The sequence below is a fragment of the Podarcis vaucheri genome, assembly GCF_965113315.1.
Source record: "Podarcis vaucheri genome assembly, chromosome: 7".
Lineage (NCBI taxonomy): Eukaryota > Metazoa > Chordata > Lepidosauria > Squamata > Lacertidae > Podarcis > Podarcis vaucheri.
The window spans coordinates 62298362-62317521 of NC_138765.1; the positions used below are offsets into that span (position 1 = coordinate 62298362).

Consider the following 19160-nt stretch of genomic DNA (forward strand, 5'->3'; position numbering starts at 1 on the left):
ATTATGCCATTTGGGCTTAAATAGCTTGTTTTTATTTTGAATTATATACGCGGAGGTTGGGGGAACACAATCACCTTTTCATCTCTAAAAAGCCTTTAATCCGCCCCTGCCCACAACTACAATTCCCAGCATTCACTAGGGAAAAAAGGGGCGGCAGTGTTAACAACTAACGTTCAGCACAAACTCCTAAGAACCCCGATCCCTTCAGTCTAACTCCACTCCGGTGTTCCCCCCCCCCCTTCTCCCCTTCACTTCCTGGAGTTCCGCGAGCAGGAGAAAGCGGGGGAGGGGCGTTCCTTCTCCGCGAGGCCGGTGCGAGTGGGCGGGGCCTCCTCCTTCTCCTCCCCGCCCACCAACTGTCTCGCTCCTCTGTCATCCGGGTGTGCGCTGCGGTGCGTGCGTCGCGACGTGACGACGTCGGCGCGTGCGCGGCGGAGGGCCTTCCCCCTTCTTACACTCACCCGCTCGCTCTCTCGCGCGCGCTCTCTCTTTCTCCTCTTTCCCCCCCTCCCTTCCTTCTTTCCCTCATACACACACACGCGGGCGCGCGCGCGCGGCCTCCTCCTCCTCCTCCCGGCCTTTCTCCCCGCAACCTACCCGGGCGGCTTCATCGTCGTCGTCTTCGTCGCCCTTCCCTCCGCCTCCCAGCCGGCCGCCATGGCGAACGTAGCCGACACGAAGCTGTACGACATCCTCGGAGTGCCGCCGGGGGCCTCGGACAACGAGCTCAAGAAGGTCTGCCTGGCGGTGGGGGGGGTGGGAGCCGGTGGGGCGGCAGTGGTGAGAGGAAGGCCCAGACTGGAGGGAGGCCGCCGGTGCCGGGCCGCCTTGTGACCGGGGTCATTGGAGACGCCCGGGGTTGGAGCAGGCCTCGCCTGGCTAGGCCTGGCCGGGGGTCGGGCGGTGGGGGGAGGAGGCGGCGGCCTGGATGGGGCCTTCGGGGCCGGTTGCGGGGAGGGGGAGGCGGCAGAAGCTCAGGGTCAGGCCCGGGCTTGTTGGGTAGCGTTGGGTGGCCGTGTGTATATATGTGGAGGAGGAGGAGGAAGGGAAGGCCGCTTGTGGGGGGGGGGAGGTGGGAGTGAGCTCTCGGCGTGTGCTGGCCCTGGAAGGTGGCCCTCCTGCCAGGAGGAGGGGGAGGGAAGATTATACATTTGCTTATATAATTATACATATATAATTTGCTTATGGCGCTTGTATCCAACCTATGCACCACACACACAAACACACACCTCCGCGCTCACCTTGCCGGTTAGTGGTGGGTGTTATGTGGAGGAGGAAGGGCCACCGGTTGAGGCGGGAGCCGGTGTTTGTTGCGGTGTTGGCTCTGGAAGGTAAGTAGGCCCTGAAAGAGAAGGTGGATGCTGATGGTGGGCTGCGTTGTGTTGGATTGATTGCGTTTATATCCTAGAGTCACTTCTCTTTCCACACCATTGAAATATACATTTGGGTGGGGGTTGCTTATGCATCCTCCCTGCCATCTTACTTAGACGAATTTGTGGAGGAGAGAGCTGATGGTGTCTACTAGCCACAGTGGCGAAGTGGATGCTTTTGAATACCAGTTGTGGGGGGGGGGCGGAGTGCTCTTGTGTTTGGGTCCTGCTTGAGGGTTTCTCATAATAGGCATCTGGTTGAGCACTATGAGAACAGGATTCTGGACTAGATGGGTCAGACAGAGACAAGCTTTCTTTTTTCCTTCTCTTTCCCCTCCCGTCTTTAGTGTTGTTATCTAACCCATAATACTTTACAGGATAGAAAGGTATGTTCAGAAGCAACAATAACCCATCCCAGCTTCCCAATAGTTTGTACCTTGGGGATTGTTTTTAGAGTGGCAGTGAGGGAAAGCTGGATGCTGCTCCTCTCCCCATTTTCTTTCCTGTGTACTGCTCCCCTAGATGAGAGTTAAGACTTGCTTCATGATCACAAAGAGGGGAGGGATATTTTCTTGTTAATTCCACTCTTTATCCTCTCCACCCTTTGCAGACTTTATTATTTAATTTGTTGCTGACCTTCAGTGGATTTCAGCATTAAAACCTAACATTCTTTCCAGAACCACAGCACCCATAGATTTTGTATGGCTGGTGAGTTATTTTTACGGTGGCAAGAAGAAAGACCTGGGGATTAGGTCCCCCATTTTTCAAAATTCTGTGTGCCTTGCTTCATGGTGGCAAGGGTGAGCCATAGGCTGGCCTTCCTTTTCTCTCCCCATCTTCTCTTTGCCTTCTTCTTGTACCCCCCATAAAAAACCCTTTTGTTCCTTGAAAGCAGTAAGGGAAAACAGAGACTATCTCACCAATATTCTTATTTCCTCCCCACAGTTGAGGCTTGCTGCATGGTATCAAGAACCTACTTGTCTTGTCTTCCCTCTCCTCACAAGTTTGTGCCTTTCTGGATTGGCCATGTGAGAACATGGATGACCTGTCAGTTTCCACTCTCCACATCTCACCATTTTTTATTCCCCTTGTCACTCCATCTCCTGTAACCTTGAGGAGTTTCTTATGATGGTGAGGGAAATCTGGAGGTTAGCTCTTTGCCCTTTTATTTTCTACTCTTCTGTCCATTATCAACCCCCAACCAAGGCATGGCCAAAGTTGGCCCTCCATCTGTTTTGGGACTACAACTCCCATCATCCCTAGCTAACAGGACCAGTGGTCAGGGATGAATTGTAGTCCCAAAACAGCTGGAGGGCCAAGTTTGGCCATGCCTGCCCCAATCCCATGCCTCCTGGGAATTGGTTTTACCTGAAGATCATTTCTCCACTTCATTCTTGGGGAGGGTAATTAGAATGGTATCCCAACCTATATTCTCTTTATTTTTAATTCCACATATGCTGAATCTCATTTGGGCACATTCTGTTTCTGTCTACAAAAGCACAGGCTTCATTCTTGGCCTTCATTCATCTGTAGGTGATCCCTTCTCATCCTGGCTGTTCAAAAAGGGGAGTGGGGGTGGAAAGGTCAAAAGTCCCTAGGTAACATGGGTACCCCTGCCCGAGCGGGCCAGTCTTGACAGACTCTGGGGTTTGTGCGCCCATCTCACATCTATTGGCCGGGGGCCAGCGCTGTCCGGGGACACTTCCGGGTCACGTGGCCAGCGTGACAACGCTGCTCTGGCGAGCCAGAGCCGCACACGGAACGCCGTTTACCTTCCCGCTGGTAAGCGGTACCTATTTATCTACTTGCCCCCGGGGGTGCTTTCGAACTGCTAGGTGGGCAGGCGCTGGGACCGAGCAGCGGGAGCGCACCCCGCCGCGGGGATTCGAACCGCCGACCTTTCGATCGGCAAGCCCTAGGCCCTGAGGCTTTAGCCCACAGCGCCACCCGCGTCCCTTAGGTAACATAACCCCTTCATATTAACCCTTTCAAGATTAATTGCCCTTAACTTGTTTTTGTTAGGCACAACCCACTTCTTTTCTTCATCTAATCTTTAAGAACCCCATCCCACATCAGAACCTTCAGCTGGTTAATAACCATGTCCTGCCTGTTTGTGACGGAAGGGTGGTGCTACTGGGGAATAGATCCTCTTCATCTGGGCGTGTAATAGTATAATTTGTTTGGGCTGGGTATTCGTTGTTATGGAAGCAGGTATTTTGGAGGAAGCAGGAGCAATAAGATGGTTCTGAGGTTAACAGGAAAATAAGTTCCTTCATTTGGATTCAGAAAAATCCTATTTATATTCTGTGTACACGTTCCTCCTTTAAAGTGGTGTTTGGTCACTACAGTAATAGGTGATTGTGTACTAAGGGCTGCTGAGATTTAGCAATGTCTTATCCCTTTAAAATGAAGGTTTAGGTGAGTAGCAAAATTAATTATGCCCTGATATTCCTTTTGACTATGTCCTTTAAAAATAGAACATATCCAGGAAAACTTCATGGAAGTTACATTGATAAGTGATTTTTGTTTTTGAACCACTTGCATGATCTAAACTTTTCAAAAAAATAGAAAGTCAAATTAGGGTGTAATTTTGAATAACTGGCCGTTTTAATATTTCACAAATAGATGCTTTCTAGGTGAGAGGCAAACATTTAACTGGACTTGCTAGCAGGATTGTTGCACTTGCATATATTTTGGAGAAATACATTCCAGAGGCTAGAGAACCTTCTTTTCACAGATGCACATATTGCTTATCACAGCAAGCAGTTTTTGAGCCCTGGGAATATCAAAGGCAGCTAACAGTGTGGCATGGGAAGGCTTCTGTGTGGGAATCAAAATTCCCACTGCTTATTTGTAAGCTTTGGTACATACAGAATGATGGTCTCTGAATTGCAATCATTGGATATAACAGATGGCTGAAGACGCCATTTGACTTTTTAAAGGTTATTCTTTAATTGGTAGATTAGGACCTGGAAGTGGGTTGCATTCCAGCCTATGTTGGTTTGCACTATTACTACCATAATGTTGCTTTTTTTTTCCTTTTGGAAGGAGAAAATTAAAACAGTAAAGGTTAAAAATTCAGGATGCCTTGAAGTAGAGGGCAGAGCTACATTACTTTTAATTAATGTATAAGAAAATTCTGATGTAACAGCTTGCACATGTAAAATTTCTGTCCATCTTTGGTCATTAGAGAGAAGAGATTCGTGAAACAATTTCTGGTTTGTGCCTGTTACATCTTTGGGTTAAAGATAGGTCGTAGGTCTTAAAGTAGGAAGTTGTGTCCTGATGAGCAACATTGTAAATCTTAATGCTACTTCATTGCATAGTCTAACAAAATGCAGTGGTACCTCGGGTTACATACGCTTCAGGTTACATACGCTTCAGGGTACATACGCTTCAGGTTACAGACTCCGCTAACCCAGAAATAGTACCTCGGGTTAAGAACTTTGCTTCAGGATAAGAACAGAAATCGTGCTCCGGCGGTGCAGCAGCAGCAGGAGGCCCCATTAGCTAAAGTTGTGCTTTCAGGTTAAGAACAGTTTCAGGTTAAGAACAGTTTCAGGTTAAGAATGGACCTCCGGAACGAATTAAGTACTTAACCCAAGGTACCACTGTATATAGAGGAAAGCGTAGTTTTGTCCAGGAATCGGGATACTGTAAAAAAAGAGAGAGATGCTCCATTCAAATATGTACCAATGGTGATGTCATTAATGGAAACAGTTCAGGATGGCTGATATTTCTGACAATGTTTGTAATCATAGTAGCATCTCAACTTCAATAGTTTGGCACATGGTATTAACTCAGAGCAGTCATTGAAAATACTTTTCAGTCTTGGTCATGTTACAGAATTACTTCTTAGCAACTATGGCTTTTCTCACTGAAAGTTTATCAGTCACACAGATTTTTAGTGAAGCTTCACTATAACCGACTCCAAATTGTTCTCATTGTTGATCTTTGGAGATTCTTGCTGACTTTGAGGAAATAGTAATGTGTCTTGTTGAGAATTAACTTTTTATTTGTGGGCCCTATTTCCATTCTGTGCATATGGACTTTGAGCACATATCAAACCTTTAGTGGTGATCTTCTTAAGGGGATGGTTGCAAGGTTAAACACAAACAGTTATAAAGTACATATTAAAAGCACTAGGTCATATTTAATTGTAGAAGTAGTGGTGGTTGTTAATGTAAACAGGGAGAGTATGAATATTGAATTGGTTGAGAATTCACAACATTTTATTAAGGGCAGATTTTTTATGGCAGCAGCAAATATGAATAGGATTTGTGTGCATGGAAGAGATTGAGAAACTCAAGGATATTCAAAAGAGCAAGCATAATTTTAATTTTCTAAGCTGCCACGAATAATGTAGTTAACAGCTACCAGGCAGTCTTTTATTGCACTTCAGTGGTGCTATAGTATAGTGTGATACATGAACCCCTATGGAAAAACTGTAGACAGCTATAAAGTTTTCCCTCAGGAGGATGTATATGAGATGTGTTGGGCTTTGATAAGGTTATTGTACATCTGCACTGTTCTGAAGCCTCTTCAGATTACTGTAGCTATTCCTGTTCAGACTGCTGAAGTTTGGCCATGCTTGAATAATTGCTGTTGAATTGGGTTCAATCTTTGATAACCTAATGCTGTTTAATCTAGTTTCATTTCAGTGGGGGCTCAAATGCAAGCTTGTTCTTGTAATGGATTTTTAAAAAAATAAAAAATAGGTTTTTCAAGCACTAGTTGACTTCAGGGGCTTTTTTGGGAGTGGGGGAAGGACAAGCTGAACTCAAAATCTGTATTCATTTCCCCACTAACTAGTTATGTTGGTTCCTTTTGCCATTTAGGCATACCGGAAGCTTGCCAAGGAGTACCACCCTGATAAGAATCCAAATGCAGGTGACAAGGTAAGACTTCTTCTGCAAATTGTTGCATTTTAAGATGAACAAGACACAATGCTGGCCAAAATAGCTTGTGAACATGTAGTCTGAGAAAAACTGAAAAGAGGAAAATATGCAAAAACGATCACACTGGTGGAAGAGTAGCCATTGGTGAGGTGTAGGTAGTACTCAGCTTTAATTGGATGAAATGTTGGTTTAAATCCATACTCTGTGGTGAAGCTTACTTAACAGCCCAGTTCTATCTCAGAGCTGTTGTGAGAATAAAATGGAACAATATTCATGCGCATTAACCTCGTCTCTTTGGAGAAGCAGTGGGATGTGAATGTTATAAGATAATCAAAGCTGCCTTCTTGCCATTAGCTGTGCTTTGACACATGACTGCAGAGAGCAGTTTGTTCAAATCAATGTGAGTAATGGAGAAAGTTCATGAATGACACAGATGTGACATGCTTGTGTAGTGAATCACTGAGATGCCTGAGAGCAAAGCACAGAAGAAGGATGGCTCAGCTGTGCAGAGCAGGATATACCTAGTCCTCCTCAAAAGCAAAGGAGAGGCCTGTTCTTTGAAGATAGGTCAGTAAAGGAATGCAGGAGAGTTGGATGCCCAGAGTCGGCTCACCTGCCTGTTGCCAGAGTCCAGACTGGGCTGGCATTTTGCATATATCTGCTTATAAAACAGTAATTGTAATGTAGTAGAAACGTATTTGCCGAAACACTTTGCTTTCCTATTGTACATATATTGCCAAACATGCAAATAATAGGCATTTCATTTACATTTACCTCCCTAGTTCAAAGAAATAAGCTTTGCCTATGAAGTTCTCTCAAATCCCGAGAAACGCGAATTGTATGACCGGTATGGAGAACAAGGCCTCCGAGAAGGTAGTGGTGGAGGTGGAGGAATGGACGATATTTTCTCCCACATATTTGGTGGGGGACTGTTCAGTTTCATGGGTAGTCAGAGTAGAAGTCGCAACGGAAGAAGAAGAGGTGAAGATATGATGCATCCACTCAAGTAAGTACCTGGCTTATTGTCTCTGGGGGAAGTTCCTGTCTTCAATGCATAATTGCTCTATTAGTGGGCTGACGTTCTCATGACAAACTGAAGGACTTTCAAGTACACATGATTTAAAATTATCTGAAGCTACCTGATACCAAAATAGCCTTGGCGATCCAGCATTTATTTGTTTTGTTTTTTTAAGTCTACCCTGCCTTCTTTTCCAAGGAAACTTAAGACAACTAAATAATAATACAGTATTGTACACACAACATTCCATACCAAACCCAACAAAACAAATCCAGTTATTAAAATATGCACAACTTAAGCCAGCACAACATTTAAAAGCTGTCTTTAAAAGCCATGTTGTCACCAGGCACCTGAAAGGATGCAGTGATGGGTCTGGTGCATCTCACCTGGCAAGCAACTTACGTAGAGTGGCACCACAGCAGAAAATCCCTTCACTTTTTTAAGGCTGAAACCTTACCTGCAGAGTTTGTGTAACACCTGACTCAACACAAATGATTAGCATGACCCCTTCCATTGTGAGTGTAGGTGGGACAAGATCTCCATAGGGCCCAATGTTGCCCCTTTGGATGTGGCAATGGAGGTATACCAAACCTTTACAAAAAATTAATGTTCTTCCTGCTTCTCCATGGAGCCTTCTCTCTCTCTCTCTCTCTCTCTCTCTCTCTCTCTCATCAGATGAGTTGTTGTTTTTAATTCAGATGGGGTTTTAAAAATGCTAGAGAAAAAAATTCTGGATTTAGCCTTGAACACAAAAAAGTAATCCAGCATTGTAATAGATAGTCCCAAGGAACTGGTACCTGGTTATGTGTTGGTTTGTTTCTGCCAAGGCAAGTTACTAAAGAAATAAGGCCAAGCCACTAAATCCTCAGTGAATGGACTATTAAAGCCTCACCCATGCTTTAGGTAACTTGATACATTTACAAGACGGGTTGGACTAATCATTGCAGCAAAACCACTTATTAACAGCCTAGTGAATAGATCGCTTTAAACCTGAGGCTATCGTTCTACCAAGTCAATGTGATTAAAAACATTGAAGTTCAAGTTGTTCAGAATCCCTTACAATGAAAAGCAGACAAGTTGGAACAGCAGACTGTTCCAATCAGATCAGGTGAGAAAGCAAGCCTTCGCAAGAGCAGATGGAGTGAGGCAGGTATTCTGAAATTCTAGTTTAACGCAGCAGGTGGACTAGGCAGGCAGTGATGGGTACAGAATTGAATAGCCTGAAATTTATTTTTTAAAGAACAAAAAACCCTACCCTTTATAGCCAGTAAGATGCTAAGTGTATTTATCTTAGAGTATTGGTGAGTCGGTTTTTTTGGCAGGAGGCGAGCTTAATGTTCTGCATAGCTCCTTTCCCCAGTCTTTAACTAGGCCTTGATTGGGTGCCAAGTGCAGAAAGGCAGCATATAAAATTGAAGCAATAAAAAGCAGAAGCAAAATTAATGGTGCAAAATTAAGCAAATGCCAGTTTGCTTCCATTAATTATGCAAGTTGCAAAATTCAGATTACATTGGTGCAGAAATGGTTTGTTTATTTGATTCATTTTAAAGTGAGTATGCAGAAGCCTGAGCAGGAGCTAGCCAAGTGTTACTTCTACTTTAGAATGCTGCATTCTGACAGAGCAAATGTACTAGAGGAGTTGTAGCATATGGTTCTTATTCCATGAATGTGTCCCAAGTCAAAACAAAATCCTTAATTTCACCTGAGGTGGGTTGGGAGTTAACCAGGAAGAGCCTTTTCAGTGCCATTGCTCCATTTGTGGAATTTTCTGACATTTATGAGTTGCCCCATTAACAGAGTTGTAGGGTGATGATCATTGTTGGTTTTGTTTTTTGCTTTTAACTTGAATTCCAACATCTTGTCATGTGAAACATCCATGTCTTAGCAGATAACATAATTTCATCCATAGTCATGTTAAAGAGAGCCACAAAATAATAATAATAATAATAATAATAATAATAATAATAATAATAATAATAATAATAAATTTTTATTTATATCCCGCCCTCCCCAGCCGAAGCCGGGCTCAGGGCGGCTAACAACACTAAAAAAAAACACCCTCATTGAGCTTAAACCACAGTGAAATTCAGAGATTAGAATATTAATGTAAATAATTTTAAATGATGTTAAAAGCCCGGGGGGAGGGGGAATACTTGACTGGTACGAAAAATATATTAAAGAAGGTTCCTTCCCAGGGCAGGCCCAAATAGTGCCAACATTGTTATCCTTTCAGTGCCAACAAAATATATTTTTGTTTCCCTGGCCTTCTAAATGTATTTTGATGTCTGTTTCTCTCTCTCTCAGTATGATATGTATTTTATATTGGGTTGTTTTTAATCTCCCCGGAAGCTGAAGGGTCATATACAGATCTTTCAAACAAATAATGTGTGAAATATTCCATTAAAATATCTCCATCTGGAATTTAGTGATATTTTATTTTTCCTGCTGAAAGCAGAACTGGAATCTGCTGCCTTTAAAATCTGTCTTTTTCACTAAAGGGCTGTAGAAACTGGCTGCAGCTTTTAACTGTGGTTTGTAAAATCCTTCCCTTTTAATCTTCAGCTGATGGCTTTTACTGGTTATGCTCCTACAGTATGTGTTGTCATATTTTTGCGTTGCTCTTGGAAAAAGCAGTGGTACAAAGGAAAAACAACCATGCAGTATGAGATTAGGTCTAAAATGGTTGCTGTGTTGAGTGTGAAAGTCCTCGCTATGCTGCTTGAGAAAGGATGGGCAGCAATTAAGGGAAAGAGGACAGCAATAAAAACTAGTGGCTATTCCTCTAGTCAAAATTTGAATTAAAAATTTCCATGAAACAGCTGAAGCCTCTTGATTTACGGAACACCTTGGTTTGCTGTCATAATCATGTATTTGAAGTGTTTGTAGCCTGCCTTTTGAACATAGAATCACTAAAATATCTTACATGTCACCAGACTAAGATAATTGTATATTAAAAAGTCCACACTTAATCATTCAGGCTGCCAGATTTCCTTCAACAGAAACCATTATTATTATTGTTGTTGTTGTTGTTGTTGTTGTTGTTATTAAAATTTGTATACTGCCATATACTCATAGGTTTGAAGGTGGTTCATAACATAAAATTACAATATAAAAAAGAGAAACCCCATTGGGAAGGTCAGGAAAGATGAGAGTTCTAGATATTGTTGTATGCCTGTGTGAACAGGAACACTGAGTTGGTGCTTAAATGTTAATACAGACATCTGAGAGATACACACAAGGCAGCAGTTCCTTACTTGCAGAGCCACCTGGTAGCCACCTGCCTTAACCTCTCCCTGAAGGTGAAGGCACCAAGAACACAGCCTCCACTGAAGACCTTGATAGGAGTAAGACAGTCCTTTGCTGTGGTGAGAGTGCTGAGGTAGGACTGGAGAAACCCAAGTTCAAATCTCCACTGAATTACTGGGTGACCTTGGACCTATTGCTAGCTCTCAGGCCAGGGTTAGCCCTTGCCATGCCTTCCAGATATTGTTGGACTACAGCCTTTATCAGCCGCAATGGCAATGGTCAGGGACAATCGGAATTATAGTCAATCAATCTGTCAAGGGTGCCAAGTTGAGTATCTCTATTTTAGGCTAATTGCCCCACAGGGCTATGTGAGGATGAATTAGAAGATTCATGTATGTTGAGTTCATTGGAAGGAAGGTAGAGTATACATGTAGTAATGATTCATTGCTATGCTATGGGGTATGGAGACTTTGGTGCACGTGTGAAATCCTGGTAAGAGAACGTAGAGCTACCGTATAATGGCAACAAGTTGGTGGGCATACTTTTTCTACATTGCAGCTCGTCTAGCTCTTGGGCTGGTCTAAAAAGAATAGTGCTAACATTTTTTACCAGTGTATATTCTGTATCTGGAACAAGTTTTTGCCATTTCATGTAGCCTTTCAATAGTTGTGCTTGCAAATATGTTAAAACAAGATGTGTTCAGTTTTCTGCTGATACTTGAACCAAAACCTAAAGTACAATCCCTTTCCCTTACTCAGAGTTTCTTTAGAAGATCTTTATAATGGGAAGACTACCAAACTACAACTTAGCAAGAATGTCCTTTGTAGTTCATGTAACGGGTGAGTTGTTTTTTGTTGTATTTTTGCTTTTTTTTTTGCATTCATCTGTCTTCAAAAGATTAATGATTTGATTCTTGAAAAATTGAGCAAAGATTTAAAAATGAAAATTAAATATAATTTTTTGTTTAGACAAGCCTATCCAGATATGTAGAATGTTTACATGAGTTCTAATCTGGTTTTAGCTTATCACTGTTTTTAATTGTTATTTTATTTTTTAAAAATAGCTGTTTTTACTGATAATTTTATTGGTTTCTTTTTGTAAATCGCTTGGGGTTTTTCTACAGTCAGTTGGTATATAAATTGCTGGAATCTAATAACTGCTAAAAAAAAAGTCCATGTCCACCTAAGGTTTAGTTGTTTGTAGGGTTACATTGTTCAGCTTTACAACAAGATGCCCTTGTGTGTGTGTTGCCTGCATCCTGCTCTTCCTTGCTAAGTGCTTATATGATTTTTTTCAAGTGGGTTGCTATCCAAAGCACTAAGACCTGCATCTTCTCGGTAGTGGCGCCCACGCTGTGAAACACCCTCCCTTCCGATGTGAAGGAAATAAGCAGTTATCCTATCTTTAAAAGACATCTGAAGGCAGCCCTCTTTAGGGAAGTTTTTAATTTTTAATGCTGTACTGTTATTAACATTTGATTGGGAGCTGCCCAGTGTGTGGCTGGGGAGACTCAGCCAGATGGGCAGGGTATAAATTATTATTATTATTATTATTATTATTATTATCATCATCATCATCATCATCATCATCATCATCTCCTCCTAAGCTTTAAGACTTGCTACAGGATTAGATGTCCCCAGGCTCCAAAGATGTAAAGCTGCATTTCCTTTTTGTGTTTATAATAATATGAAATCAACATATTTTTGATGTAGCCAAGGGGGTAAATCTGGAGCAGTTCAGAAGTGCGCGGCTTGCCGAGGCAGAGGTGTGCGTATCATGATCAGGCAGCTGGCTCCTGGGATGGTTCAGCAGATGCAGTCTGTCTGCTCTGACTGCAATGGAGAAGGTAAGCCAATCAATTCACCACAAGCATCTGATCTCAAGAAAAGTCCCTTAAGTTTCAGTACATTATGATAGCTAAAACTAGGGTGCAGGTTAGCAAGATGAGAAGCTCATAAATCCCTGCTCCCCATTGAATTGTTTAGACACATTGGCAACATGGTTTGCCCTTTGCCTTGCTTTCATTGGTGTGGTTTGTCAATGCAGTGGGAGTATAGAACTCTTAAGGATGATACACATACAACTAGCCATCTGCAGTCATACGTCGGGTTGCAAACACTGCAGGTTGCACGTTTTTGGGTTGCAGACCGTGCCAAACCCAGAAGTACCGGAACGGGTTACTTCTGGGTTTCCATTTCAGAAGAACAAAATGACATCATTCGCAGAAGCGCCGAATCACACGTGTGCAGATGCAACGCTGCTGGTTGCCAGTGCTGCAGGTTGCCAGCGTGCCTCCCACACGGATCATGTTCGCAACCTGATGTACTAGATAACACCTTAGGCCTAACTCCTACATTGCAGGAGTGGTGAGGTGGTTGTTCCAGTAATGTAGGAGTATAGAAAGCATATGCAAGAAATGACATGGAAGGAACTGGTGTACATTCCTCATAACCTGGTCAGCATGGTCATGGGTGTTCAGCAGCTCAACTGTTCCTGAATAGTTGCAAGTTGGTGGCTCCTGTGGTGGGGTCAGGTATCTTAGCCTTAGCCTGTCTTCCTGCTTTTAATGTCACACATTTGAATGGGGAAGTTTCTGACCTGGTTTTAGCGAACCGCATTGAGACACAAGCAGCACTTGTTGTTAGGTGTGCCTTGCATCTTAGTAAAGAAGCAAACTATGGAGCAGGACTTAGGAACCATTTTATTATTGGAGTGGGGGGAGTTTCTTGTAGATTGCTTTCTATCATAAACCCAAAAGGGTTTCCATAATAAACAAAATGATACCAGTGAAATACAGTTTAAACATACAAGAATAAAATAAGCACCAATACGATTGAGACCAGGGCTAACGGTAATCAAAGCATTGCCTCCAAAAGTTTGTGAAAACACGGGGGACTTCAACATGCAACAGAATCCCATCAGCACAGGGGGATTCAGAGGGCCACATTCTCATTTGGGCAACCTTCCAGGGGCCATGTGTAAGTGACATGGTGGCCAGGGGCAGAAATTGGGTGTGGCAGCAGATGTGATCCTCGTCTTTGTTCAGTGGGTTGCATTCTGACTTCACAAGTCAAAGCATGTTCACACACACTTTCACACACTCCATGCAGGCAAGCCAGAGGCATTATCACAGTTGGGCACATTCCAGCCAGGCAAAGGCACTCCAGGAGGGTGCAGAATAGGACTGTGGACAAGTGTGGTCTGGGGAAAGTCGCATGGGTCAGATAAAAAGGCCTGGAGGGCTGTGTTTGTCCCGCATGCCAGATGTTCTCCACCCCTTGAAACTGGGTCATAACTGGCCGTCTCTCTCTTTTCTAGGGGAAGTAATTAATGAAAAAGATCGCTGTAAAAAATGTGAAGGGAAGAAGGTGATCAAAGAAGTGAAGATCCTTGAAGTCCATGTAGATAAAGGCATGAAGCACGGGCAGAGAATCACCTTTACTGGAGAGGCCGATCAAGCCCCCGGAGTGGAGCCAGGCGACATCGTTCTGCTGCTTCAGGAAAAGGAGCATGAGGTAACTTGCTGCCTGAAATGCAAAGCTGTCTTTTTATTGCAGACCTTTGGAGCCTTTTGAATACTGAGGCTTGTGGCGGTTTGTGGGGGGGGGGGCGGTGTGTGTGTAGTGGTGCTCCAGTAAATGCGTGGAAGATAATGGAGTTGAACTAGATAGCCATGAGCAAAAGGAAAATTGCTGCTGGTGCTGTTCTGCCTGTTTGTGCAAGAGTGTGAGTAGTTCTTGTGTTTTGGCTTCTCAGGAGATATTGCGCCACCTCTTGAAGTTAGAATCACCTTTTGCACTTGGTGCCTTGCCACATGGTGTAAAAACATACTTCCCATGAGCAGAAGAAACATGTATACAGAAGTGCACTTTTTTGTATCTAACCCAGGGCTGGGGAACCTCCAGATTCTGACCCTCCATATACAGTATTGTTGTCTTCTGTCACCCCAGCCAGCATGCCCAGTGGTCAGGAGGGACACAGGCTTCCCCCAGTTTAACCTGTGATAATTTGTGTGAACAAATTAGTTGACAGTAGCAGAGAGAAACATGGGGCCCCACCCAGTAGATTCAGCCAAGGGACCATGTGCTGCTTGGCCCCAGCTATCAGCAGCCCAGTCTCTGTTCAAGCTGGTCATTTATATGAACTACTGTACTACTGTGTGTGATTAGTCTCTTCTCTTTTTCCCTATGTGTCTAATCTTTTTTAGAAATGTAAGCCTGTGGGAAGGGCCTATCATGTTTTTAAATCTGTGTGCAGCATTTGGTACATTCTAGGCACCTAATTGTTACCTAGCAATTAAAATAGGTATGTCTGTGTTGCTTGTTTCCATGCTTTACATATGCGCAACTAGAGAAAGATAACATAGCAGACCTGCTGCTATTTTAAATACGCATTCTGGAAACCAGAGAAGCTAGCAATGGGCAACTCTTTATAATGGTCAGAGGCCATTTGAGACATGGTTGCTTTTGTTCTCGTACCTTTCCCAGTAAAATGTATTGTGAACTCCTTGCTGTTGTGACCCGAGCCATTAGAAATACACTTGGCTGCTATTCAGAATTAAACAAAAAACAATTGAATGTTCAGAAGCAAAAGCCTTTCAGCCCAAAGCTTTGTATTTTTGCTCACAAGTCTCTGGGCTGCATCCAGCTAAGCCATGTTTTGAAGTATCCCCATTGAAACAAATGAAACTGGTCATAACTAAGTTGACTGAGTTCATTTTCATGAATCTTAAGTCAGATGGCCCTACTGAATTCTGTGAGTTGTCCTAGTCCTGGAGTTGTCATAGCCAAGGCAATTTCTGCTATTTCCCCCTCCCCCAGTCCTAGTCTCAAAATTTATATACAGTGGTACCTCGAGTTACATACTCTTCAGGTTACAGACTCCGCTAACCCAGAAATAGTACCTTGGGTTAAGAACTTTGCTTCAGGATGAGAACAGAAATTGTGCTCTGGCGGTGTGGCAGCAGCGAGAGGCCCCATTAGCTAAAGTGGTGCTTCAGGTTAAGAACAGTTTCAGGTTAAATACGGACCTCTGGAACGAATTAAGTACGTAACCAGAGGTACCACTGTATAGGAGTGTAGTCAGATGTAAATGTAAGATACTCCTGTATGTGATACTTTTTGTCTACCTGTGAGATTTTAGTGTAATACAAAGCATATACACACTAGGAGTTCATGATCTAGCTAGAGGCCAGTACCCATTTTTCCCCTTCCCTCACAATGATTCCTACCTGTTTGCAGGTAGCTCAAGACAGACAAAAAGCCTGGTCTGGACCCTGCATTATCATCTGAAGTGCTTCTCTGTGTGCTTCATGGGGTGGGAATGGGCCTTTTCATTAGTAGCTCTTTGCTTATGAAGTGCACTCCCCAGGGGGGCATGCCTGGCACCATCTTTATCTATTTTTAGGTGACAGCCAAAGACTTGTCTTTGTACCCAGGCTTTTGGCCCTAAATTTTGGACGGTTTCTCGTAATTGTGGCCTCTTTTTCTGCTTTTATTAGTGGGCCACGATCAGTAAAACGTATATTTTATTTGTGGTTTTTATTGATTTTGTTACAATTGGGTTTTACTGTTTATATTGTGTTTGGGGTAACTTTTGTAAGCGACAATTTTTTGTTTTGTTTTTGTTGTTGTTATGGTAGCCCATCTGCTCGTGCATTTGCCGCTAAACTTCTTTCCCTCCCTTTTCCAAGGTGTTCCAAAGAGATGGGAATGACTTGCACATGACGCACAAAATAGGACTTGTTGAAGCACTGTGTGGCTTTCAGTTCACATTTAAGCACCTTGACGCACGTCAAATTGTGGTGAAATACCCCCCAGGAAAAGTAATTGAACCAGGTAAAAAATCTCATGGGCTTTTGGAGCTTTTTGGAAGCCTGTTACCCTGTATTTTGCCCGTTAATGTATTTGATTTTACACAGAGGGGGAAACTAAAGGCTGCCTCTTAACAACAATTGCCTTTGTCCATTCCTGCAGGCTGTGTCCGTGTTGTTCGGGGGGAAGGAATGCCACAGTACCGCAATCCCTTTGAAAAGGGAGATCTTTATATAAAGTTTGACGTGCATTTTCCTGAAAACAACTGGATTAGCCCAGAAAAGCTTACAGTGAGTACCCCAGGATGTATCTCTAAATGCTCACCTCTTCTGCACGCCAGCTGCAGAATATGTGGAATTTGCACATCACCATTACATCTGATCACTATAGGAAACAGTTTTATCCAGCTATGTTCCTCTGCTCGGAGTAGACTCACTGAAGGTGAAATTGACTTAGCTCCACTAATTTCATTGGGCCTACTCTGAGTAGGTCCAACATTGGCTGCTCGATCAGACGACACACCTGCCTGATTCTACAAGCATAGATTTAAGGATGGTGATAAAAACACAAGCTCTAAAACACTTGTACTGGGGAAAGGGCACAGTGTATGTAAAAAGGCCAGATTTTTTTTTATCAGTGGAGAAAAGGGTACTGACCAAGCCATGGCTTGAAACTTTAAATAAAACCAAAACAATAAAAAATAAATAAAAGCAGACATCAGTTAACCATTGTAGAAGGATTTCTTCTTAATTTTCTGCATAGGCCTGGTGGAATAGGAAAGCTCTCAGCAGGTGTTCAAAGGTTGGTGCAGAAGGCGCCTGCTGGAACGTGTGTTCCTGAGAGTACTACATTTTTGCATCACTCTTCTTCCAATACTTTCTTTTTAGGAACTTGAAGATCTTCTGCCTGCCAGACCAGAAATCTCCAACATAATTAGTGATGCAGAGGAGGTAGAACTTCAAGAATTTGATACCACTCGTGGTTCAGGTGGCGGCCAGAGGCGTGAAGCTTACAACGATAGTTCTGATGACGAAAGCGGCCATCATGGACCTGGGGTGCAGTGTGCCCATCAGTAAAAGTTTTGTCTGGGGGTGGGGGCGGGGGGAAGTTACACATGGATTTTTCTCTTCAAATTTTGCCTGACTTGTTTCCAGCAATCCAGTTGGATTGTGTGAGCAATCCACACGAACCCGATGGACATCTGTTGCTATATGTGTAACTTTTAAATTGGTCCATAGTATCTACAGAGTGTATAATTTAAACTAACCACACAAAAAAGCTTTTTTTTCCTACTGTTCTGTAGCAGAATAAAGGCACTTGAAAGGAAGATGAGATTCTCTCCTTTTCACCTGGGTTAAGTTTCAGTCCTTGTACTTGTGCTTGATTTTTACCAGTTTTTGTGTAGATTTTAAGTTCTATATTGTAAAACTTTGTCCCGAGGCTTGGTATTTGGCTGCACCTGCATAAGCTGCTACAATAGAATAAAGAATTTCATAGCCTGTATCTATCACTTTAGATGCATGGTAAGTTATTGGACTTGGCACACAGTGGGGTTAGAACTGATGGGGAACCATGGAAGAGAGAGAGGAAAAAGTGAGAAGTGGTTGTAAAAGTTTTTTACCATCTTGTGAAAGGTTTCTGAAACTAAATAAAAGCCGTTGGTGTATGATGATACTTGTAACCTTTTTCTTTCCATAAATCCACACCTAAAATTACTCTTGAAATAGATTTTTTTAAAGGCTCAGAATGGGTGGGTGGGCAGTTGTATGGCTCCTGGGCTCAATGCTTTGTTGGCCAGTGCCCATGAGTTTTAAAACCCCTGATGAAACAGACAGTGGACCATCTTGAACAGCTTGAAACCTCAACTGTTTCTGAGTTGCTCTCTGCTTAAGGAATTGGTTAACAAACGGTTACAAGGCAAATCCTATGGTCTGTGCACACTCCTATAATATAGGAATACACTTAAATTTCTAAGTAGAAATTTTATCAAAGGGAACTTAAGAAAAGCAATGCAACGTTTTGCAGTAAAACATTGCAAACCTCAGCACAACTGCAGGAAGTTGGAATAGTACCTACAAAACTGCTTCATGATTACCTAGCCACATACTGTTTTACCTGATCTAAAGAAAACCCTACAATCCATGGTAGAAGTCATTTTGAGCCGCCGCCCCCCCAGGAGGTTCCCCCAACCCCTTTCCTTTGCTCATTTTGGCTGCCATTAAGTAATTTAGCAGTGCACCAAACCAACAAGTTTGCTTTGAAAGCTTAGAATGTGTCTTAATTATCCTAATTGTCTCTTTACCTGCAGTGTGGAAACAGCCCTTTCAACAATACAGAGGTCATGAGACATGCATTACTCTCGTGTGTTTGTGATCATGAACCACTGTTCAAGGTTAGTCATAATTGCAGAAGTAACATTTTGGTACTGGTGTTTTAGGAAGTACCTCAAACATAAGTTAACATCTCCTTTAAGGCAGATGGCCAGATGACTTGCTTTGAGGGCCTCCTGATAAATTATTAGTCCTACAATTAGGGAAAACACGAAATGGCATAGTTACACAGCTAAAGGTGTAATTGAAGATACCAACAGTTGCCAATGTCTTTTGTGATTCCTACAACTTTTACACATCTGGCAGTCCAGCAAAAAAGAAAACCAAAGGATGTCTGCACATTTTATTTTGCTGAGTATTTAACTACAACATCTTCAATCCGAGGAAAATGATTGACCCATTTTTATGTGCAGTAGTTACAATATTAGTTCAACAGATACTAGGTCAGCCTAAGTATGTGATTCTACAAGGCTTTGAGTCAAACT

General features: G+C 42.9%; 1 protein-coding gene across 1 annotated transcript; it reads left to right on the plus strand.

Annotated features, from left to right (window-relative positions):
* Positions 1-434: 434 nt before the first annotated feature.
* Positions 435-18019, plus strand: DNAJA2 (DnaJ heat shock protein family (Hsp40) member A2). The gene is made up of 9 exons (XM_082229239.1): positions 435-735; positions 6209-6268; positions 7051-7274; positions 11291-11371; positions 12245-12378; positions 13851-14047; positions 16225-16369; positions 16508-16635; positions 17233-18019. The coding sequence occupies exons 1-9, from the start codon at positions 658-660 to the stop codon at positions 17419-17421; spliced, it is 1236 nt and encodes a 411-aa protein (XP_082085365.1). The 5' UTR covers positions 435-657; the 3' UTR covers positions 17422-18019.
* The last annotated feature ends 1141 nt before the right edge of the window (positions 18020-19160 follow it).

What these genes read in the sequence shown, in the direction of transcription:
- DNAJA2 (XM_082229239.1), top strand. Translation starts at nt 658, where the DNA reads ATGGCGAACGTAGCCGACACGAAGCTGTACGACATCCTCGGAGTGCCG. An exon ending in CTTTGTAGTTCATGTAACGG is followed by an intron (nt 11,372 to 12,244) that starts GTGAGTTGTTTT and finishes TTTTTGATGTAG; the next exon opens with CCAAGGGGGTAAATCTGGAG. An exon ending in CTCTGACTGCAATGGAGAAG is followed by an intron (nt 12,379 to 13,850) that starts GTAAGCCAATCA and finishes TCTCTTTTCTAG; the next exon opens with GGGAAGTAATTAATGAAAAA.